At 46.5% G+C, this 25256-nt stretch overlaps 1 protein-coding gene across 1 annotated transcript; it reads left to right on the top strand.

The window, feature by feature from the left end:
* Positions 1–613: 613 nt before the first annotated feature.
* Positions 614–25142, top strand: LOC144493949 (carbohydrate sulfotransferase 9-like). Its single transcript, XM_078213525.1, has 3 exons — positions 614–750; positions 21052–21230; positions 24133–25142. The coding sequence occupies exons 1-3, from the start codon at positions 614–616 to the stop codon at positions 24888–24890; spliced, it is 1074 nt and encodes a 357-aa protein (XP_078069651.1). The 3' UTR covers positions 24891–25142.
* The last annotated feature ends 114 nt before the right edge of the window (positions 25143–25256 follow it).

Raw genomic sequence — 25256 nt, 5'->3', positions numbered from 1 at the left:
TGAAGTTGTACAAGACATTGGTAAGGCCACACTTGGAATACTGTGTACAGTTCTGGTCACTCTATTAAAGAAAGAATATTATTAAACTAGAAAGAGTGCAGAACAGATTTACTAGGATGCTACCGGGACTTGATGGTTTGAGTTATAAGGAGAGGCTGGATAGGCTGGGACTTTTTTCTCTGGGGAGGAGGAGGCTGAGGGGAACTTATAGAGGTCTATAAAATAATGAGCGGCATAGATGAGGTAGATAGTCAACATTTTTTCCCAATGGTAGGGGAGTCTAAAACTGGAGGGCATGGGTCTATGGTGAGAGGGGAGAGAAACAAAAGTGTCCAGAGGGGCATATTTTTCACACAGAGGGTGGTGAGTGTCTGGAATGAGCTGCCAGAGGTAGTAGTAGAGGCGGGCACAATTTTGTCTTTTAAAAAGCCATTAGACAGTTACATGGGTGATTCCATTTGCATTTACAGCCTTGTTGACTCTTCCCTGTTGAATGGCCATGTTGGGTTGAGGTTATGCTGAGATGGTGGCGGGTAGCAAGCTGTGGGATGTGGTCCTGGGTTGAAGACTCAAGGAAGAGCTACTCAGATGGCGCCGCACAAGCAACCTCATGATGCTCAATGAACAGAAACCATGGAATACCAGGTCTATCCTCAAATTTACCACAATCAGCAACCTCAAGGATAGTCCTGGTTTCTCCATCAGGGAACATCAAGACTGGTTTGACGAGAATGATGTGGAGATGCTGGCGTTGGACTGGGGTAAACACAGTAAGAAGTTTAACAACACCAGGTTAAAGTCCAACAGGTTTATTTGGTAGCAAAAGCCACACCTTCGGTATCTTGTCTGCTTTCTTGCATCTTTGTAGAAACTTGATGTCTGTGTCGATATGCACGATCTTCTTGGAGATCCTCTCCACTTGGAGCCGGCAGTTTGCGGTGTCGATGGTAGTCATGATGTGGAGATGCCGGCGTTGGAGTGGACTTTAACCTGGTGTTGTTAAACTTCTTACTGTGTTGACGAGAATGACCAGGGAATCTGTGAGTTACTAAATCACAAGCGTAGGTCACTCTTGAATTGGAGGCACCACCAAATTCTGAGGGAAGAAAGGTAGGTCTAGAGACAAATGAAGACTGAGGTCCAGCAAAAGAAAACCCCATGAGCTAAAGAACGGATGATGGGTGGATCTTTTATAGATGCGCCATAGAAAGCATTCTTTCTGGTTGTATCACAGCTTGGTATGGCTCCTGCTCTAACCCCCAAGTCCCCTAAACCCCCAGTGAGAATTAGCAGCCCAGTCATTGTGTAACAATTACTGAAGACTATTTATTAAATTGCAGAAATGATAAATATACCCGACGAAGACTATAATACTTTAAGACAATTAAGTATATGAATTACTATACACACACATAGTTTATAAAGAAATTATCCTAGTTCCAATGTATATATCTATATATCCGCAATCCCTGAACCCCTTAAGATTTTCCCATTCTCAAACAACATCCAAATGAAATAAATATCATCGTCAAATCCAGCTTATAGTTACAATACAATACAAGGTGGTTGATCAAGTCCAGGAAATGTCTTTTCCTGGTCCAGTGAAGGTATTTAAACCATCTTTACAAAGATTCCCGCATTACCTTGGCTCTAAGGCTTCTTTGTTGTTAAAATGACCTCTCAAACTCTGAACTGTGAAACTGGCCTCTCCAGTTTAGATGTTAGATGTTACAATGTTTTCTTGGTTGTTAGATGTTAAACTGGCCTGCCTGCTTCTGCAGCTGCTGGTGATTATACTCTTTGATTCTCACCTCTGTGTATTTGGGTTGCTGCATCTCTCACATTCCATGACTCTCGAAATTAGCATCTGTGTACCTCCATGAATCTCTTAGTCATCTAGGTAAGCTGTTTCCCGATGATAGCTATTTACGCCTGATTGTGTCTGGATGCCTGCTAATCTCGTTTGTGAGAAAGGTCACATCTCATCATCCCCTTTTAATGCTGGCTGCTGCTGTTGCTAGGCAGGTTTTTATCTGTTGCTGGGCAGATCAAATCCCATCATTCCTTGTTAACTTCTTGCTTCACTGGGTTGTGAATCTTGGAATTCCCTGTGAAGCAGTTGAGGTTACCTTTATGAATGTTTTTAAGGCTAAAATAGTCAGATTTTTGATCAGTAAAGGAATTAAAGATTATGGTGAGCGGGCGCATAACTGGAGCTGAGTCCACAAAAAGATCAGCCATGATCTTATTGAATGACGGAGCAGGCTCGAGGGGCCAAATGGCCTACTCCTGCTCCTAGTTCTTATGCTCTTAAGTTTCTGCTGTTACTAGACAGATTCAAGACACCGGTGAAAAGAAAGAATTGAGCTGAGGAAAATGCCATTCCCCACATCAAAATTTTCCAAAATGCCTCAGAGCAATGGAGTCCCTGTGAAGTGCAGTCACCATAGCAACAGAAGGAGGAAAGGCCCAGGTTGAACCAGAGGGGCGGTTCAGGCACAACAAGACCCCAATGCACCAAACCCTTGGATGACTACATGGTAATTACATAGAATATGTAGCTTAGAGGCCATTCAGGCCAGCTGGTTCATGCTGCCCTGAACCTTCTCCTACCTGACTTCAGCTAACCCCATCAGCATATCCTTCCATTCCTTGCTACCTGATGTGGTAAACCAGCTTCTAAGTCCCAAACCTGTTCTACGTAGAAGCATGTTCCCCATTTTCATTCCTCATTGACCTGCTGCACTATGGCACAGTGGTTAGCACTGCTGCCTCACAGTGCCAGAGACCCAAGTTCAATTCCCACCTTGGGAGACTGTGTAGAGTTTGCACATTCTCACTGTGTCTGCGTGGGTTTCCTCCGGGTGCTCCGGTTTCCTCCCACACCCCAAAGATGTGCAGGTTAGAGGGATTGGCCATTCTAAATTATCCCTTAGTGTTGAAAGATGTGTAGATGTGACCATTTTAAATTGCCCTTAGTGACCAAAGATGTGCGGCGGCACAATGGCACAGTGGTTAGCACTGCTGCTTCACAGCACCAGGGACCCAGGTTCGAATCCCGGCTTGGGTGGAGATGTGTGGAGTTTGCACATTTTCCCCGTGTCTGCGTGGGTTTCCTCCGGGTGCTCCAGTTTCCTCCCACAGTCCAAAGACGTGCTGGTTAGGTGCATTGGCCATGCTAAATACTCCCTCTGTGTTTCCGAACAGGCGCTGGAGTGTGGTGACTCGGGGATTTTCTCAGTAACTTCATTGCAGTGTTAATGTAAGCCTACTTGTGACACTAATAATAAATAAACTGTGAATAAAGTTCAGGGGATTAGCCATGTTACATGTGTGGGGTTATGGGGATAGAGCGGAGGGGTGGAACTAGGTCGCTGCATTTTCGGAGAGTCAGTGCAGCCTGGATGGCTTCTTTCCTCACTATAGGCAGTCTATGGTTCTATTGCTGCTGCTCATCGAATTGGAGGGGTATTAGATTGCTCCCATCCAACTGCAGGCTCAAACAAGTTAAGGGTCGGAATTTTTCCCATTCCGCCCATCACGGGAATTGTAGCGGGTGGGGCGGCGGACCATGTACCTCAGGTGGGATTCTCCAGTTTTGAGGCAAGCGCGGCCGGAGAATCCCGGTAAATCTAGCAATGCTGCACCATCAGGCATCAGTTAAGGTGTGGGTGTGAGATATGATCTGGGACAGGTTAGAGATTGGTACTGACATTGCCAAACACATACAATCAATCTACACTTAAGGGCACATCTCACCCGAACACTTAAATGTTGGCACTCATGCCTGCTTGTGATATCTAAGGACTGGAGTCAGCAATCTAAGCAAAATTTACATTTGTCTCTGTACTTCTGAAGCTTAGGTTGTTTTTAGAGTTCTTAATAATATATAGTGTTGAAGCGAAAACAACCAGACTCATTACGGTTTTAATATCTCCGTCAGCACCTCGCTGCTAGATTACATGCTCCAAATTGCAGACTGTCTTGCCCTGTCTGGGTTTGAACTGGCTACTAATTGTGATGTTGTGACAGCACTCACCACAGTGATGTGTCATCTCTCAAACCCTCATGTCAAACCGATAGATCATTGAACAGCCGTCTGCTCATTCGCTCTCATATCTCCGCCTCATCATAGGGCAGGCTTTGTAAGAATTATTTCAAGTTGGATCACATACCTGGTCTAATGCGGTGAGATTAAGGTCCGGGCCTTGCTGGAAGTTCCAGTTAAAAGCCCAGAAACAGAATTGCCCTTTGAGTTTGGAAAGAAAAATCAAGCAGAATCCTGATTTTTCTGACCAAACGCTGTTTTGATGAATTCTGCCTAATGTATGGACCTTTACTGACCACAGGGAGATCTTAAAAGGAGGAGGCCATTCGGCCCATTGAGTCTGCACTGACTCTTCCCAGGCTCTCTCTCCTGCCCTAACCCCCCCCACACATTTCCCATGCCTAATCCATCTAACCTACACATCTTGGGACTCTAAGGGGCAATTTAGCATGGCCAATTCACCTAATCAGCATGCCTTTCGGACTGTGGGAGGAAACCAGAGCACCCGGAGAAAACCCATGCAGGTTTGAGGAAAACGTGCAGATTCCACACAGACAGTGACCCAAGCCGGGAATTGAACCCAGGTCCCTGGCGCTGTGAGGCGTCGATGGTATTCATGATGTGGAGATGCCGGCGTTGGACTGGGGTAAACACAGTAAGGAGTCTGACAACACCAGGTTAAAGTCCAACAGGTTTATTTGGTAGCAAACGCCACTAGCTTTCGGAGCGCTGCTCCTTCGTCAGGTGAGTGGGAGATCTCACCTCACTCACCTGACGAAGGAGCAGCGCTCCGAAAGCTAGTGGCGTTTGCTACCAAATAAACCTGTTGGACTTTAACCTGGTGTTGTTAGACTCCTTGCTGTGAGGCAGCAGTGCTAACTACTGTGCCACCGTGCCACCCTAATTCAGCAGGGGAGATGCTCACCATTGTCCACATCTGACACTGTTCAAACTGCAGGCTGACATAACAACATAAGAAATAGGAGCAGGAGTAGGCCATCTAGTCCCTCGAGCCTGCCCCGCCATTCAATAAGATCATGGCTGATCTGACGTGGATCAGTACCACTTACCCGCCTGATCCCCATAACCCTTAATTCCCTTACCGATCAGGAATCCATCCATCCGCGCTTTAAACATATTCAGCGAGGTAGCCTCCACCACCTCAGTGGGCAGAGAATTCCAGAGATTCACCACCCTCTGGGAGAAGAAGTTCCTCCTCAACTCTGTCTTAAACCGACCCCCCTTTATTTTGAGGCTGTGTCCTCTCGTTTTAACTTCCTTACTAAGTGGAAAGAATCTCTCTGCCTCCACCCTATCCAGCCCCCGCATTATCTTATAAGTCTCCATAAGATCCCCCCTCATCCTTCTAAACTCCAACGAGTACAAACCCAATCTCCTCAGCCTCTCCTCATAATCCAAACCCCTCATCTCCGGTATCAACCTGGTGAACCTTCTCTGCACTCCCTCCAATGCCAATATATCCTTCCTCATATAAGGGGACCAATACTGCACACAGTATTCCAGCTGCGGCCTCACCAATGCCCTGTACAGGTGCATCAAGACATCCCTGCTTTTATATTCTATCCCCCTCGCAATATAGGCCAACATCCTATTTGCCTTCTTGATCACCTGTTGTACCTGCAGACTGGGCTTTTGCGTCTCATGCACAAGGACCCCCAGGTCCCTTTGCACGGTAGCATGTTTTAATTTGTTTCCATTGAGATAGTAATCCCATTTGTTATTATTTCCTCCAAAGTGTATAACCTCGCATTTCTCAACAGTACCATAGAATCCCTACAACGCAGAAAGAGGCCATTCGGACCATTGGGTCTGCCCCGACTCTCCAAAAGAGCATTCCACCCATGTCCTTGGAGGACGAGAGGGGGGAGTTAATAGTGGGAAATGAGGATATGGCTGAGTCTTTAAATAAGTTTTTTGTGTCGGTCTTCACGGTGGAGGACACAAATAGTATGCCAAATATTAACGATAGAGGGTTGGCAGCAGGAGAAATACTTAATACGATTAATGTTACCAGAGAGGCAGTGCTGGGTAGACTAATGGGACTGAAGGTGGACAAGTCCCCGGGTCCGGATGGAATGCATCCCAGGGTATTGAAAGAAATGTCAGAGGTAATAGTGGATGCGTTAGTGATTATTTATCAAAACTCGTTCCATTCTGGGGTAGTGCCAGTTGATTGGAAAACGGCTAATGTTACGCCGCTGTTTAAAAAAGGAAGGAGACAAAAGGCGGGTAACTATAGGCCGGTCAGCTTAACGTCTGTAGTAGGGAAAATGCTGGAATCCATTATTAAAGAGGAGATAGCAGGGCATCTGGATAGAAATGGTTCGATCAATCAGACGCAGCATGGATTCATGAGGGGAAAGTCGTGCTTGACGAACATGTTGGATTTTTATGAAGATGTGACTAAGGCGGTTGATGGAGGAGAACCGGTGGATGCGGTGTTTTTGGATTTCCAAAAGGCGTTTGATAAGGTGCCCCATAAAAGGCTGCTGAAGAAGATTAGGGCACACGGAGTTGGGGGTAGTGTGTTAAAGTGGATTGGGGACTGGCTATCCGACAGGAAGCAAAGAGTCGGAATAAATGGGTGTTTTTCCGGTTGGAGGAAGGTAACTAGTGGCGTGCCGCAGGGATCGGTACTCGGGCCGCAACTGTTTACCATTTATATAGATGATCTGGAGGAGGGGACGGAGTGTAGGGTAACGAAGTTTGCAGACGACACAAAGATAAGTGGAAAAGTGAATCGTGTGGAGGACGGAGAAGATCTGCAGAGAGATTTGGACAGGCTGAGTGAGTGGGCGAGGATATGGCAAATGGAGTATAACATTGAGAAATGCGAGGTTATACACTTTGGAGGAAATAATAACAAATGGGATTACTATCTCAATGGAAACAAATTAAAACATGCTACCGTGCAAAGGGACCTGGGGGTCCTTGTGCATGAGACGCAAAAGCCCAGTCTGCAGGTACAACAGGTGATCAAGAAGGCAAATGGGATGTTGGCCTATATTGCGAGGGGGATAGAATATAAAAGCAGGGATGTCTTGATGCACCTGTACAGGGCATTGGTGAGGCCGCAGCTGGAATACTGTGTGCAGTATTGGTCCCCTTATATGAGGAAGGATATACTGGCATTGGAGGGAGTGCAGAGAAGGTTCACCAGGTTGATACCGGAGATGAGGGGTTTGGATTATGAGGAGAGGCTGAGGAGATTGGGTTTGTACTCGTTGGAGTTTAGAAGGATGAGGGGGGATCTTATGGAGACTTATAAGATAATGCGGGGGCTGGATAGGGTGGAGGCGGAGAGATTCTTTCCACTTAGTAAGGAAGTTAAAACTAGAGGACACAGCCTCAAAATAAAGGGGGGTCGGTTTAAGACAGAGTTGAGGAGGAACTTCTTCTCCCAGAGGGTGGTGAATCTCTGGAATTCTCTGCCCACTGAGGTGGTGGAGGCTACCTCGCTGAATATGTTTAAAGCGCGGATGGATGGATTCCTGATCAGTAAGGGAATTAAGGGTTATGGGGATCAGGCGGGTAAGTGATACTGATCCACGTCAGATCAGCCATGATCTTATTGAATGGCGGGGCAGGCTTGAGGGGCTAGATGGCCTACTCCTGCTCCTATTTCTTATGTTCTTATGTTCTTATGCCCTCCCCTCTGCCCTATCCCCGTAACCCTGTACATTTTAACATGGCCAATCCCCCTAACCTACTCTTCTTTGTACACTGAGGGGCAATTTAGCACAGCCAATCCCCCTAACCTACACATTTTTGGACACTAAGGAGCAATTTAGCACAGCCAATCCCCCTGACTTCCACATCTTTGGACACTAAGGGGCAATTTAGCATGGCCAATCCTCCTAACCTACACATCCATGGACACTGAGGGGCAATTTAGCATGGCCAATCCACCTAACCTACACATCTTTGGACACTGGGGGACAATTTAGCACAGCCAATCTATCTAACCTGGTACATCTTTGGATACAAAGGGGCAATTTAGCACGGCCAATCCCCTAACCTACATATCTTTGGACACTGAGGGGCAATTTAGCATGGCCAATCCCCCTAACCTACATACACATCTTTGGACACTAAGGGGCAATTTAGCACAGCCAGTCTATCTAACCTGTACATCTTTGGACACTGAGGGGCAATTTAGCACAGCCAATCCCCCTAACCTACACGTCTTTGGACACAAAGGGGCAATTTAGCACGGCCAATCCACCTAATCTGTACATCTTTGGAAACTGAGGGGCAATTTCACCTCAACTACTGTCGATGGGAGTGAATGGGTAAAGATTTTTCTCCTGAATTCCCTCTTGGATTGATCCGCAACTATTTTGTATTTATGGTCTCTGGATCGGGATGCGCAAATCCGGAATAAGGGGAGGATTGTGTGGAAAAACACTGCAAATTCTTTGCCCCCCCATAACCTGTGCTTAGCAAGATATCTATAAAAAGCACCAAGTTCCTGTTTTCTTATTAGCGGGGCATGCAGCCACGATTAACTAACTATTATTCACATTCCACTCTGAGGAACAGAATATTGGCTTCTAAAACGTAGCAGACCTGTCTCTAGGGAACAGGATGTTTGTTTGTCATGCTGACTTATCACTGCCCAATTTGGATTGTCAGACGCCTCGATTCTGAATCAAATGCTGGCTAAAGGCTGAGGATGTGTCCTCACTCTTCTCCTCTGCAGGATAGGGAGTATCCCTTGCTTGACCTAGAAAATAAAATGAAATACGGCACATCAAATTCTATTTTTGCATCTTCCCATACGATTATAAATCCGTCACCGGTCTTCTCTCACTGGTTAAGTGGGTTAAAGGGGATCTATTTTTCCACCCAACCTCAGTGAGCCATTCATGTCAATGTTTTCCCCAACTGCCACGGAGGTTAGGTCACAATGTCCGATACCCAGCTGGAATGGGGAGGCAATGTCTGCATGGGTTTCCTCCGGGTGCTCTGGTTTCCCCCCACAGTCCAAAAGGTGTGCGGGTTAGGCGGATTGGCCATGCTGAATTACCCCTTACTGTCCCATGATGCGTAGGTTGGGGGGATTAGCCATGGCAGGATTACGAGGATAGGGCAGGGGGATGGGTAAGATGCTCTGACGGAGAGTCGGTGCAAACTTGATGGGCCAAGTGGCCTCCTTCTGCACTGTAGGAATTTTATGATGGCCAGGTGGCATTCATTCAGAAACTCAGCTCATGTTCTGGGGGACCTGGGTTCGAATCCCACCACGGCAGATGGTGAAATTTGGATTCAACAAAATATATCTGGAGTTCAGAATCCACTGATGATCATGAAACCATTGTCGATTGTCAGAAAAACCCATCTGATTCACTAATATCCTTTAGGGAAGGAAATCTGCCATCCTTACCTGGTCTGGTCTACATGTGACTCCAGAGCCACAGCAATGTAGTTGACTTTCAACTACCCTCAAAGGGCAACTAGGGACGGGCACTAAATGCTGGCCAGCCAGCAATGTCCATGTCCCAGGAATGAATATAAAAAAGAGGGTTTTTTTTTAACAGGTTTGTGGTTTCGGTGCGGATGTGTTTGGGCCAGGACTGTGCTTTTGATAATCCATCCTGGTGACCCATGATGCTCACAGAACTGTCCATCCCATCACAGTCTTGGAGCCCTGCAGTCCATGTAGGCATTCGACACTGCTGAGTGGCTTTACGAGGCCGCTTCAGTCCACATTGCTGTGAGCAGGAGGCACATGTAGGCCAAACCGGGTAAAGATTTCCTTCCCTCAATGACGTTCATGATCATAGAATCATAGAATCCCTACATTGAAGAAGGAGGCCGTTCGGCCCATCGAGTCTGCACCAACCATCCAGGCCCTATTCCCGTAACCCCACATATTTACCCTGCTAATCCCCCGGACACTAGGGTCAATTTAGCATGGCCAATCCACCTAACCCACACATCTTTGGAGTGCGGGAGGAAAACCGGACCACCCAGAGGAAACCCCCGCAGACATGGGGAGTACGTACAGACTCTACACAGGCAGTGACCCAAGGATGGAGTTGAAACTGGGTCCCTGGCGCTGTGAGGCAGCAGTGCTAACCACTGTGCCACCGTGCCATGGGATGGGTTTCTGTGATGATCCAGAACTTTCCCAGTACTGAGACTAAAGTTTTATTCCACATGTAGTTAATCAAGTGAATTCAGATTTCCTAGCTGCCTTTGTGGGGTTAAAGTCGTGTCTCCAGATCATCAATCCAGGCTCTGGATTACTCGTCGAGTCACAGAGAAACATAGGAAATAGGAGAAGGAAGAGGCCATTCAGCCCTTCGAGCCTGCTCTGCCATTTATTTGATGATCATGGCTGATCATTAAACTCAATATCCTGATCCCTCCTTCCCACCATATTCTTTGATGCCTTTAGCCCCAGGAGCTATATCTAACTGCTTCTTGAAAACTTACAATGTTTTGGCCTCAAGTGCATTCTGTGGTAGTGAATTCCACACATTCACCACCCTCTGGGTGAAGAAATTTCTCCTAATCTCAGTCTTACGTTTACTCCTTATCATCTAGTTCTCCCTGGTCTGGACACCCCCACCATTGGGAACATCCTCCCTGGATCTACCTTGTCTCGTCCTGTTAGAATTTTATAGGTTTTGTTACGGCACAGAGGTTACTCCCCTTTACCTTGCATCGTAATCTGTTCCAATTATTTGGGAAGGTGTTAATTGTTCCTAATTAATGGTTAGAGGGTCATTAATATAAAGGCCTGACACTCACTTTAAGTGAATAATTAACAAGGTATTTTATTTAAATAACCAGGAACTTTAACTAAACAAGTAACACATTAATTAAGGTACATTTCGACTGAAATGCTGTTGGAATAATACAAGGAACATCCATTACCAAAACAGTAATAGCGGAATCACTCTCAAAGAAATTATGCAACCAGGCTTGATGGAATTCGGAAGCTTTTGGAGTTCTTCCGTAGTTGTCCGCTGTCTGTGAGGTCTTTCTGACTTGGTATCCTTCTGTTAGATAGCTGGATCTTAAGATATCCAGCTATCTAACAGATCTCTTAAGAGATCTTTTAAGAGATCTCTTAAGAGATATTTAAATAGTTAAACTGGCAGGGTGAAGAGCTGCTCTCGAGATGAATGCTGGCTGCCCTGGTCTCTGGAGATGTTAGAACATAGAACATAGAACATAGAACATTACAGCGCAGAACAGGCCCTTCGGCCCACGATGTTGCACCGACCAGTTAAAATAAATTAAAAAAAAACTGTGACCCTCCAACCTAAACCAATTTCTTTTCGTCCATGAACCTATCTACGGATCTCTTAAACGCCCCCAAACTAGGCGCATTTACTACTGATGCTGGCAGGGCATTCCAATCCCTCACCACCCTCTGGGTAAAGAACCTACCCCTGACATCGGTTCTATAACTACCCCCCCTCAATTTAAAGCCATGCCCCCTCGTGCTGGATTTCTCCATCAGAGGAAAAAGGCTATCACTATCCACCCTATCTAAACCTCTAATCATCTTATATGTTTCAATAAGATCCCCTCTTAGCCGCCGCCTTTCCAGCGAAAACAATCCCAAATCCCTCAGCCTCTCCTCATAGGATCTCCCCTCCATACCAGGCAACATCCTGGTAAACCTCCTCTGCACCCTCTCCAAAGCCTCCACATCCTTCCTGTAATGTGGGGACCAGAACTGCACACAGTACTCCAAGTGCGGCCGCACCAGAGTTGTGTACAGTTGCAACATAACGCTACGACTCCTAAATTCAATCCCCCTACCAATAAACGCCAAGACACCATATGCCTTCTTAACAACCTTATCTACTTGATTCCCAACTTTCAGGGATCTATGCACACATACACCTAGATCCCCCTGCTCCTCCACACTATTCAAAGTCCTCCCGTTAGCCCTATACTCAACACATCTGTTATTCCTACCAAAGTGAATTACCTCACACTTCTCCGCATTAAACTCCATCCGCCACCTCTCGGCCCAACTTTGCAACCTGTCTAAGTCTTCCTGCAAACTACGACACCCTTCCTCACTGTCTACCACACCACCGACTTTGGTGTCATCAGCAAATTTGCTAATCCACCCAACTATACCCTCATCCAGATCATTAATAAATATTACAAACAGCAGTGGCCCCAAAACAGATCCCTGAGGTACACCACTTGTAACCGCACTCCATGATGAATATTTACTATCAACCACCACCCTCTGTTTCCTATCCGCTAGCCAATTCCTGATCCAATTTCCTAGATCACCCCCAATCCCATACATCTGCATTTTCTGCAGAAGCCTACCATGGTGAACCTTATCAAACGCCTTACTAAAATCCATATATACCACGTCCACTGCCTTGCCCCCATCCACCTCCTTGGTCACTTTCTCAAAAAACTCAATAAGGTTAGTAAGGCACGACCTACCTGCCACAAAACCATGCTGACTATCACCTATCAATTCATTACTCTCCAAATAACTATAAATCCTATCCCTTATAATTTTTTCCAACATCTTGCCGACAACAGAAGTGAGACTCACCGGTCTATAATTCCCGGGGAAGTCTCTGTTCCCCTTCTTAAACAATGGGACAACATTCGCTAACCTCCAATCTTCTGGTACTATACCAGAGGCCAACGACGACCTGAAGATCAGAGCCAGAGGCTCTGCAATCACTTCTCTTGCCTCCCAGAGAATCCTTGGATAAATCCCATCCGGACCAGGGGATTTATCTATTTTCAGACCCTCCAGAATATCCTGCACATCCTCCTTATCAACTGTAATACTGTCTATTCTACTCCCTTGCAACCCAGTGTCCTCCTCAGCTATATTCATGTCCCCTTGCGTGAACACCGAAGAGAAATATTGGTTCAATGCTTCACCAATCTCCTCCGGTTCCACACATAACTTCCCTCTGCCATCTATAACTGGCCCTAAACTTGCCCTAACCAACCTTCTGTTCTTGACATACCTATAGAACGCCTTAGGATTCTCTTTAACCCTATCCGCCAAGTTCTTCCAAGATGTTCTCTCTTGAAATGGCTGTTGCTTTGGTCTTTATACCTGCGACGACCTCGCAATTTTCTTACACCACGATTGCTTTGATGGTGTCAACACTATCGAATTCAAATCTGATCGGCTCTTAATAGTCGATTGTCTTTTTTAAATTGATAGGCTGGCAGAATGCAAAAGCCTGTTACCAAGTCAACCCTGATGCTTGGTCCTCGAAATAAATGTTGCAACCTGGAATCTGTGTGCACTCTGCATTTTAACACAGAACTCAGATACAGCTTTTAAAGGGACCACACACTGTTTTCTTTCTCTCTACCATTTTTTACAATTCTTTGATATCTTTCTAAACATTCTTTACATCTTTACAAACTCAACTTAGAAGGTATAGAATCATAGAATCCCGACAGTACAGAAGGCCATTCGGCCCATCAAGTCTGCACCGCCCACAATATTTACCCTGCTAATCCCCCTGACACTAAGGGACAATTTAGCATGGCCAATCCACCTAACCCGCACATCTTTGGAGTGTGGGAGGAAACCGGAGCACCTGGAGGAAACCCACGCAGACACGGGGAGAATGTGCAGACTCCACACAGGCAGTGACCGGAGGCCGGAATTGAACTCGGGTCCTTGGCGTTGTGAGGCAGCAGTGCTAACCACTGTGCCAACATGCCGCCCATGACTTCACAACAGTTTCTATAAGGCCCCCCTTCATTCTTCTAAACTCCAACAAATATAATCCTCACCGACTCAATCTCTCAACCGCTACGTAACTGTTCCCTGAAAAAACAAGAACCTATCAGCATTTCTGTAGCACCTTTCACAACCTCAGGATGTTTCAAAGTGCTTTGCAGCTGAGATGGAACACAGATTTACATCGAATTTTCAAGACAGAAACAGACCCTTCAACCCACACTCTCCATGCTGGCGCTTATGCTCCAATCAAGTCTTCTCCCATCCTTCCCAATCTGTGTCTCTCGATATAACTTTCTAATCCTTTCTACAACATGTGCGTCCCAGGATTCCCCTTAACTGTATCCGAGCTATTCACCACAACTACTTCCTGTGGTAGTGGGTTCCACAGTCCCAGCCCTTTGTGTGTAAAGACTTGTCCACTGATTCCCCATCCGCTTTCTCGATTACTATCTATATCAATAGTTTTGCTGCTGCCCACAAATGATGATCTCTAATATTGAAGTGTAGTCACTGTGGTAATATCAGAACTGCAGCAGCCAATTTGTGGACAGCAAGCTCCCACAATAAGATAATGACGAGACCAGCATTTTTAACCCTTGTTTAAAAATTCTTTCCAAGGGATGTGGGTGTCGCTGGCTGGGCCAGCATTTATTGCCCATCTCTACTTGCCCTTCAACTGAAAGCTTGTTGCGCCATTTCACAAGGTGGTTGAAAATTAGCCACATTGCTGTAAGTCTGGAGTTACAAGTAGGCCAGGCCAGGTAAGGATGGCAGATTTCCTTCCCTAAAGGACATTGGTGAACCAGGTGGGTTTTTACAGCAATCGACAATGGTTACATTGTCATCATTCGACTTTTAATTCTGGATTTTTTAATATTTAATTCAAATTTTACTATCTGTCTTGGTGGGAGTCAAACCCAGATTCCCAGCGCATTACCCTGGGTCTCCTGATTACTGGAGCAGTGACAATATCATTACCCTACTGCCTCCTCTGATGTTGACACGAGGGAGAACTTTCCCCCTCTGCCTTTGAAATGCTAATCGATCCTTTAGATCCATCTGAGAGAGAGGGCTCATTTCAATATCTCATCTGAACAATGTCACTCCTGACAGTGCAGCACTCCCTCAATACTACACTGGAAAATGCTACAATGCAGCCGAGAGTCTGTGCTCAAATCCCTGGAGTGGCATTTGGGCCCATGATATTCCAGCTGGGATTTTCTTTCAGGCCAATGGGAGCGATGCCCACCAGTCCGAGATCCAGCAGGGACCCCCATCAGTTCAGAGGGAAACCCGATGGGACTTCAGGCACTTAATTAGCCACCACTGGGCCAATTAAGAGACTCCCACTGAAGCGAAGCTGGTTTACAGACAGTTGCTCCATCGATCATTCTCCAGAGAATTCATTGTGGACTTCTCTGAGAATGATGAAATCAATCAAAGGTTATAGGGAGCAGACACAACAGTGAGGTTGAGTGCAGTCAGATCAGCCAAGATCTTATCAATTGGCAGAGCAGGCTTGAGAGACCGAATGGCCTGCTCTTGCTCCGTGTGTGTGTGTGTGTGTGTGTATGTGTGCATGCGTGTGTGTCTGTGTGTGTGTGTGTGTGTGTGTCTGGTTGTATCACAGCTTGGTATGGCTCCTGCTCTGCCCAAGACTGCAAGAAACTACAGAACATCATGAATGTAGCCCAATCCATCACGCAAACCAGCCTCCCATCCATTGACTCTGTCTACACTTCCCGCTGCACCGGTGAAGCAGCCAGCATAATTAAGGACCTCACGCACCCTGGACACTCTCTCTTCCACCTTCCTCCATCGGGAAAAAGATACAAAAGTCTGAGGTCACGTACCAACCGACTCAAGAACAGCTTCTTCCCTGCTGCTGTCAGACTTTTGAATGGACCTACCTCATGCTAAGTTGATCTTTCTCTGCACCCTAGCTATGACTGTAACACTACATTCTGAACTCTCTCGTTTCTTTCTCTATGAACTTTGTCTGTATAGCACGCAAGAAACAATACTTTTCACTGTACGATAATATGTACGACAATAATAAATCAAATCAAATCAAAACAAGCGCATACACATCAACATGCGTGGAACAGCATGTACATATGAAGATCGACATTCCTGTGTACACGCAACATGCATGTGAATTGATTCACTTACAGTAGCTCCCTCTTGTGGCATTGTCAAGTAAGCTTCACCCTCATCGCTGTGTGGTTCAGACTTGGATACAAGTCTCCCTTTATGGTGAAGACAGATTGCAGAGACACACCATCTGAGTTCACACAATCCGTGTCAAATGGATTCCCACCTTGGAGTCTGGAAGGTCACAGTTTTGAATCCCATTCCAGGGACAAGAGCATCTGATCCAGGATGACCCTCCAGTGCAGCACTGAAGGACTGGACAACTGCCAGAAAGGCCATCTTTCAGGTAAAACTTTAAACCAAGGCTTGTTATGCCCTCTCAATGGGTGGCACGGTGGCACAGTGGTTAGCACTGCTGTCTCACAGCCCCAGGGGCCTGAGTTCAATTCCAGCCATGCGCCACTGTGCAGAGTTTGCACATTCTCCCCGTGTCTGCAGGGGTTTCCTCCGGGTGCTCCGGTTCCCTCCAACAGTCCAAAGATGTGTGGGTTAGGTGGATTGGCCATGTTAAATTGCCCCAAGGTGTGTAGGTTAGGGGGATTAACGGGGTAATGTGTGGGGTTACAGGGATAGGATGGGGGCTGGGCCTAGGTAAGGTATTCTGTCAGAGGGTCAGTGCGGACTCAGTGCATTGAATGGCCTGCTTCCACACTGAAGGGGTTGTATGATTCTAAAAAGACTCTGTGAGACTATTTTGAATAATAATTGAACCACAGAGGGATGCAAAGTAATTACAGGGAGCCACAAAAATTATAGATGAAAAAAGAATACATCATAATAAGAAAACTTTGGCAACTTATCTCTCTTTCTGGCAATATCCAATTTTGATAGTGGGGGACTTCAATCATAGAAACTAGAAGCAGGAGTAGGCCATTCGGCCCTTCAAGCCTGCTCCATCATTCATTTTGACTATAACAAAGAACAAAGAACAAAGAACAATACAGCACAGGAACAGGCCCTTCGGCCCTCCAAGCCTGTGCCGCTCCCCGGTCCAGGATTGAATCCTGAATCCAGGATCCCCGCCCAATTTTCCAGCCTATCTACATACCAATATCCTATCCACCGAGCTGTCCCTCACAGCTATGATGCTTTCTTCATTACAACCTATTAACTTACCCCCACCCCCCCATTCCAGACCATGTGATCTCCAGGGAGAGGCGAAAACCCAGAGTGAAAAACCCCAGGGTCAATATGGGGAAAAAAAAATCTGGGAAATTCCTCTCCGACCCCCTGAGGCGATCGAAACGAGTCCAGGAGATCACAATGGCCCTGATCGGAAAATGCTTCCCAACCCTAGTCATTTCCACTTCCACGAACACCATATGAATTCCCTGCCCCCGAGACAGGTTCCCAACTATCCGCAGTCTCACTCTGTACTGGCACCAGCAAGATGATCGTAGAATGAAGCCTTGAAACGAGAAACCAGGAACAATTAGCCCGCGCCGCTCCCTGGTCCAAACTAGACCACTCTTTTGTATCCCTCCATTCCCACTCCGTTCATATAGCTGTCTAGATAAGTCTTAAACGTTCCCAGTGTGTCCGCCTCCACCACCTTGCCCGGCAACACATTCCAGGCCCCCACGACCCTCTGTGTGAAATATGTCCTTCTGATATCTGTGTTAAACCTCCCCCCCTTCACCTTGAACCTATGACCCCTCGTGAACGTCACCACCGACCCGGGGAAAAGCTTCCCACCGTTCACCCTATCTATGCCTTTCATAATTTTATACACCTCTATTAAGTCTCCCCTCATCCTCCGTCTTTCCAAGGAGAACAACCCCAGTTTCCCCAATCTCTCCTCATAACCAAGCCCCTCCATACCAGGCAACATCCTGGTAAACCTCCTCTGTACTCTCTCCAAAGCCTCCACGTCCTTCTGGTAGTGTGGCGACCAGAACTGGACGCAGTATTCCAAATGCGGCCGAACCAACGTTCTATACATCTGCAACATCAGACCCCAACTTTTATACTCTATGCCCCGTCCTATAAAGGCAAGCATGCCATATGCCTTCTTCACCACCTTCTCCACCTGTGACGTCACCTTCAAAGATCTGTGGACTTGCACACCCAGGTCCCTCTGCGTCTCTACACCCTTTATGGTTCTTCCATTTATCGTGTAGCTCCTCCCTACATTATTCCCACCAAAATGCATCACTTCGCATTTATCAGGATTGAACTCCATCTGCCATTTCCTTGCCCAAATTTCCAGCCTATCTATATCCTTCTGTAGCCTCTGACAATGTTCCTCACTATCTGCAAGTCCTGCCAGTTTTGTGTCGTCCGCAAACTTACTGATCACCCCAGTTACTCCTTCTTCCAGATCATTTATATAAATCACAAACAGCAGAGGTCCCAATACAGAGCCCTGCGGTACACCACTAGTCACAGGCCTCCAGCCGGAAAAAGACCCTTCCACTACCACCCTCTGTCTTCTATGACCAAGCCAGTTCTCCACCCATCTAGCCACCTCCCCCTTTATCCCATGGGATCCAACCTTTTTCACTAGCCTACCATGAGGGACTTTGTCAAACGCTTTACTAAAGTCCATATAGACAACATCCACGGCCCTTCCTTCGTCAACCATTTTGGTCACTTCTTCAAAAAACACCACCAGGTTCGTGAGGCATGACCTCCCTCTCACAAAACCATGTTGACTATCGTTAATGAGTTTATTCCTTTCTAAATGCGCATACATCCTATCTTTAAGAATCTTCTCCAACAACTTCCCCACCACGGACGTCAAGCTCACCGGCCTATAATTACCCGGGTTATCCTTCCTACCCTTCTTAAATAACGGGACCACATTGGCTATCCTCCAATCCTCTGGGACCTCACCTGTGTCCAGTGACGAGACAAAGATTTGCGTCAGAGGCCCAACGATTTCACCTCTCGTCTCCCTGAGCAGCCTTGGATAGATTCCATCAGGCCCTGGGGATTTGTCAGTCTTTATATTCTCTAACAGACCTAACACTTCCTCCTTTGTAATGGAGATTTTCTCCAACGGTTCAACACTCCCCTCCGAGACACTCCCAGTCAACACATCCCTCTCCTTAGTGAATACCGACGCAAAGTATTCATTTAGGATCTCCCCTACCTCTTTGGGCTCCAAGCATAAGTCCCCACTTTTGTCCCTGAGAGGTCCGATTTTTTCCCTTACAACCCTTTTGTTCCTAACGTATGAATAAAATGCCTTGGGATTCTCCTTAATCCTGTCCGCCAAGAACATTTCGTGACCCCTTTTTGCTCTTCTAATTCCCCGTTTGAGTATTTTCCTACATCAGACTATGGCTGATTATCAAATTCAACATCCAGATTCCCCCCTTCCCCCCATATCCCTTGATCCCTTTAGCCCCATGAGCTATATCTAATTTCTTCCTGAAATTAGACAACGTTTTGGCCTTAACTACATTCTGTGGTAGTGAATTCCACACATTCACCACTCTCTGGGTGAAGAAATTTCTCCTCACCTCAGTTCTGAAAGGTTTACCCCTTATCCTCAAACTATGGCCCCTAGTTCTGGACTCCCCCACCATCGGGAAAATTCTTTCTGAATCTACCCTGTTTAATCCTGCTAGAATTTTATAAGTTTCCATGAGATCCCCTCTCACTCTTCTAAACTCCAGTGAATATAATCCTAACCGACTAGTCTCTCCTCAAATGACAGACCCGCCATCCCAGGAATCAGCCTGGTAAACCTTTGCTGTACTCCCTCTATAGCCAAGACACCCTTCCTCAGATAAGGACACCAAAACTGCACATAATACTCCAGGTGTGGCCTCACCAACGCCCAATACAATTGCAGCAAAACATCCCTATCCTTATACTCAAATCCTCTCACTATGAAGGCCAACATACCGTTTGCCTTCTTTACTGCCTGCTGTACCTGCGTGCTTACTTTCAGCGGCTGATGCACGAAGATTCCAAGGTCTTGCTGAGTATCCATCTCTCTCAATTTATACCCATTCAGATAATAATCTGTCTTCCTATTATTGCTACCAAAGTGGATACCCTCACATTTATCCACATTATACTGCATCTGCCATGCAGATGCCCACACACTCAGCCTGTCCAAATCATGCTGAAGCATCTCTGCATCCTCCTCACAGCTCACCCTCCCACCCAACTTTGTATCATCTGCAAATTTGGAGATAATACATTCAGTGCCCTTTTCCAAATCATTAATATATAATGTGAACAGTTGGGGTCTTAGTACAGGTCCCTGAGGAACCCACTAGTCACTGACCGCCAATCAGAAAAAGACCCATTTATGTCAACTCTTTGCTTCCTATCTGCTAACCAGCTTTCTATCCATCTCATGACTTTACCTCCAATCCTATGTGCTTTAAAAACCCATCTGGTTCATTAATGTCCTTTAGGGAAGGAAATCCGTCGTCCTTACCTGGTCTGGCCTACATGTGACTCCAGAGCCACAGGGGCTGCCATGGTGGCACAGTGGTTCGCACTCCTGCCTCACAGCACCAGGGACCTAGGTTGACTCTTAATTGCCCTCAGGAATGCGCCATGAATGCTGACTCAGCCAGCAACACCCACAAATGAATATTAAAGAATTAAAGATAAGTAGGAGAAAAAAAGAGGATTTTTTTTTTACTCAGTGAGTTGTTATGATGAGGAAAACATTGCCTGGAAGGTTTCTGGAAACAGCTTTAATGGGAAATTTCAATGGGAAATTGGATCTCCACTTAAAAAGACAGGTGCTAGTCCACAGGGTGCATAATGGGATGGCTCTTTTAAAGAGCTAGTACAGGTAAGAGGGACCAAATGACTTTCTCCTTGTGCTGTAGGATTGCGATAAATTGAGATTGAAGAAGCAGCTATAAAATCATAGAATCATACAGTGCAGAAGAGGCCCTTCAGCCCTTCGAGGCTGTTCCAGCACAGTAGAAACGCCTAAACTCCCACCTAAGCCCATCCGCAAGCACTTGGCCCGTAGTTATAGTATAAATGCTAAGTTATAGTTCATGGGGTCAGAATCCTGTGCTGTGTTGATTCAGTCTCTAAGATAAACAGTGCCGAGAGAGATAAACAAGCAGCAGGGAACTGTGGGGTTGGATGTGGAATTGTTGATTTATGACGTGCATGCTGTAATCTACAGGCCTGAGGCCTATGCGGAGCTGGTGGAGCTACATGACCTCAGGCCTGTATCAGAGTGGAACACAAGAGAAGCAATGGGCTTTCCTGGACGGCTTTCAGTCACCTTACTGCTCCTGGGTTACCTGGGCTGGCACTTCTATAAAGAGTGGAGATCAGACGTTCTCTCTGCTACTGGAGAAGGTACAGCTTGCAGCTTCTTTGCTGTGTGTTAAGGATTAATAATCAGCAGGGTCCCTGCAGATTACAGACCAGCTTTGAACCGTGTCATCAGCTTTTAAGGGACTGGGGTAGAATCTTGGATCAATGTGTAATTGAGAATGTTATTGACGCCTCTGCTTTTCATGAAAAAACACAACAACTTTCATTTATACAGTGCCGTTAATACAGTAAAATGTCTTAAAGCCCCTCACAGGAGCTTACATCAGGCAAACATTGACAGGTGGTGTAGTGGCAACATTGCTAGTAGTAGTAATCCAGAGGCCCAGGTATTGCTCTGGGGACATAGGTTCAAATCCCATCATGGCAGCTGGTGGAATTTGAACTCAAAATAAATCTGGAATTGAAAATTAGACTCAGTAATGGTGACCATGAAATTATTATCAATTGTGAATACCCATCTCGTTCATTTGTCCTTTAGAAACATTGAAATTAGAAGCAGAAGGAGGCCATTCGGCCCTTCGAGCCTGCTCTGCTGTTCATCATGATCATGACTGATCACCTAATTCAATATTCTGATCCCGTCTTCCCCCATATCCCTTGATCCGTTGCAGATGATACAAAGTTGGGTGGGAGGGTGAGCTGTGAGGAGGATGCAGAGATGCTTCAGTGTGATTTGGACAGGCTGAGTGAGTGAGCATGTGCATGGCAGATGCAGTATAATGTGGATAAATGTGAGGTTATCCACTTCAGTAGCAAAATAGGAAGACAGATTATTATTTGAATGGGTGTAAATTGAGAGAGGTGGATACTCAGCGAGACCTTGGAGTCCTTGTGCATCAGTCACTGAAAGTAAGTACGCAGGTACAGCAGGCAGTAGAGAAGACAAATGGTATGTTGGCCTTCATAGCGAGAGGATTTGAGTATAGGGATAGGGGTGTTTTGCTGCAATTGTATGGGGCATTGGTGAACATAGAACATAGAACATAGAACATTACAGCGCAGAACAGGCCCTTCGGCCCACGATGTTGCACCGACCAGTTAAAAAAAAAAACTGTGACCCTCCAACCTAAACCAATTTCTTTTCGTCCATGAACCTATCTACGGATCTCTTAAACGCCCCCAAACTAGGCGCATTTACTACTGATGCTGGCAGGGCATTCCAATCCCTCACCACCCTCTGGGTAAAGAACCTACCCCTGACATCGGTTCTATAACTACCCCCCCTCAATTTAAAGCCATGCCCCCTCGTGCTGGATTTCTCCATCAGAGGAAAAAGGCTATCACTATCCACCCTATCTAAACTTCTAATCATCTTATATGTTTCAATAAGATCCCCTCTTAGCCGCCGCCTTTCCAGCGAAAACAATCCCAAATCCCTCAGCCTCTCCTCATAGGATCTCCCCTCCATACCAGGCAACATCCTGGTAAACCTCCTCTGCACCCTCTCCAAAGCCTCCACATCCTTCCTGTAATGTGGGGACCAGAACTGCACACAGTACTCCAAGTGCGGCCGCACCAGAGTTGTGTACAGTTGCAACATAACGCTACGACTCCTAAATTCAATCCCCCTACCAATAAACGCCAAGACACCATATGCCTTCTTAACAACCTTATCTACTTGATTCCCAACTTTCAGGGATCTATGCACACATACACCTAGATCCCTCTGCTCCTCCACACTATTCAAAGTCCTCCCGTTAGCCCTATACTCAACACATCTGTTATTCCTACCAAAGTGAATTACCTCACACTTCTCCGCATTAAACTCCATCCGCCACCTCTCGGCCCAACTTTGCAACCTGTCTAAGTCTTCCTGCAAACTACGACACCCTTCCTCACTGTCTACCACACCACCGACTTTGGTGTCATCAGCAAATTTGCTAATCCACCCAACTATACCCTCATCCAGATCATTAATAAATATTACAAACAGCAGTGGCCCCAAAACAGATCCCTGAGGTACACCACTTGTAACCGCACTCCATGATGAATATTTACTATCAACCACCACCCTCTGTTTCCTATCCGCTAGCCAATTCCTGATCCAATTTCCTAGATCACCCCCAATCCCATACATCTGCATTTTCTGCAGAAGCCTACCATGGTGAACCTTATCAAACGGCCATAGCTGGAGTATTGTGTGCAGTTTTGGTGTCCTTATCTGAGGAAGGATGTCCTTCCTATAGAGGGAGTACAGTGAAGGTTTAGCAGGCCGATTCCTGGGATGGCAGATTTGTCATATGCGGAGAGACTAAGGGGGGAGTTCTCCTGTTCCACCTGCCACAGGAATCACAGCAGGACCATGCAGAGGTCCATTGACCTCGGGTGGGATTTTCCGGTTTTGGTAGCGAGTGCGGCCGGAAAATCCTGCCCTTAATCCGTTAGGATTATATTCACTGGAGTTTAGAAGAGTGAGAGGGGATCTCATAGAAACTTATAAAATTCTAACAGGGTTAGACAGGGTAGATTCAGAAGGAATGTTTCCAATGGTGGGGGAATCCAGAACTTGGGGGTCATAATTTGAGAATAAGGGATAAACCTTTTAGAACTGAGGTGAGGGGAAATTTCTTCACCCAGAGGGTGGTGAATGTGTAGAATTCACTACCACAGAAAGTGGTTGAGGCCAAAACGTCTGATTTCAGGAAGAAATTAGATATAGCTCTTGGGGCTAAAGGAATCAAGGGATATGGGGGGAAGGGGGGATCAGGATATTGAATTCGTTGATCAGTCATGATCAAAATGAATGGTGGAGCAGGCTCGAAGGGCCAAATGGCCTACTCCTGCTTCTAGTTTCTATGTTTCTGTGGATTGGCCTGTGTTCATGAACCATTTAGAATGGAAGGAGTAGTGCTGAGTAAAAATAACAGAATATTTTTAAATGCACTGCTTACACGGTCTGGTTTATTCATTTTGTTCTCTGCAGGTTCTGAATCTACGGCAGTGAGCATGCCCATGACCTCTGACTCCTTCCTTCACACTCAGCAGATGAGGAAAAAGCTGCTGCGGTCATTCTGCAATCGAGGGCCAAAGGTCAACGGGCTCCTCCAGCCCAGCGGCTTTTCCAGCCTCAGGGTGAATGAGCGTTATGAGCTGGTGTACTGTAGCGTGCCTGAGGTAGGCCCAGCAAACTGGGAGCAGGCATTAAAGATCCTGAATGAGGTGCCAGGGCAGCTGGAGAAGATAGTGAATGAGAGTCTGCCACTGCGGGCACCTCACAAGGACCTGAGCCAGTACGACGTGGCCACCATCGAGCGGCTGCTGGCATCGTACACCAAAATCATCTTCATCAGAGACCCCCTCTGGCGCCTGCTCTCCACTTACCGTCGCCATGGTGCTGCGGAGGGATCCTTCGGAGCATTTGTTCGGCAGGTGATGGGACAGGGCCTGAGGCCAGCCGCCAGCTGCAAGCCCCTTGTCCAGCTGTGCCACCCATGCCTTGTCCGGTACAACTACATCGCAGCGCACGGGTTCCTCGACCAAGAGATGAGGCACCTTTTGCGTCGGATAGGTGTCCCGGAGAGGGTGGAGCTGCCCGACTTCCAGGCCTGGGAAGAGAGCCAGCCACCACCCGGGTGGCAGCACATCCACCAGCTCTCGGCACAGCTGAGGGCTGAATTGATCCGATTCTACCGCAGCGACTTTGCTGCCTTCAATTTCACCAACGCTTTAAGTTTCAACTGAACAATTCCCAAAAATATTTTAAAAAACAGCCACAAATACTTAAAAGTCCCAGCAATGACCGTTGGGTGTGGGATGGGTATTTCCCTTTTGTCTGTGGGAGCGCTGGGGTCAAACGGGGTGAAAGAATCACCAATAACAGATAATCTAACCACCGCCCCTTGACATTCAATAGTGTAACCATCACTGAATCCCCCACTGTCAACATCCTTAGGGCTATCATTATCCAGAAACTCAACCGGACTCACCACATAAACACAGTGGCTACAAGAGCAGGTCAGAGGCTAGGAATACTGCGGCAAGTAACTCACCTCCTGACTCCCCAAGGCCTACCACCATCTACAAGGCACAAGTCAGGATAGAATACTT

This window comes from Mustelus asterias, chromosome 5 (genome assembly GCF_964213995.1).
Source record: "Mustelus asterias chromosome 5, sMusAst1.hap1.1, whole genome shotgun sequence".
NCBI classification, from domain to species: domain Eukaryota; kingdom Metazoa; phylum Chordata; class Chondrichthyes; order Carcharhiniformes; family Triakidae; genus Mustelus; species Mustelus asterias.
Note: the sequence above shows the minus strand (reverse complement) of the source record. Positions and strands in the feature narration are given on the sequence as shown.

Bases quoted from the DNA above. Each gene is read 5' to 3' on its own strand.
- LOC144493949 (XM_078213525.1), top strand. From the start codon at position 614: ATGCTCAATGAACAGAAACCATGGAATACCAGGTCTATCCTCAAATTT. The intron at 751-21,051 runs GTTGGACTGGGG...TGTAATCTACAG, and splicing joins AATGATGTGGAGATGCTGGC to GCCTGAGGCCTATGCGGAGC. The intron at 21,231-24,132 runs GTACAGCTTGCA...TGTTCTCTGCAG, and splicing joins TCTCTCTGCTACTGGAGAAG to GTTCTGAATCTACGGCAGTG.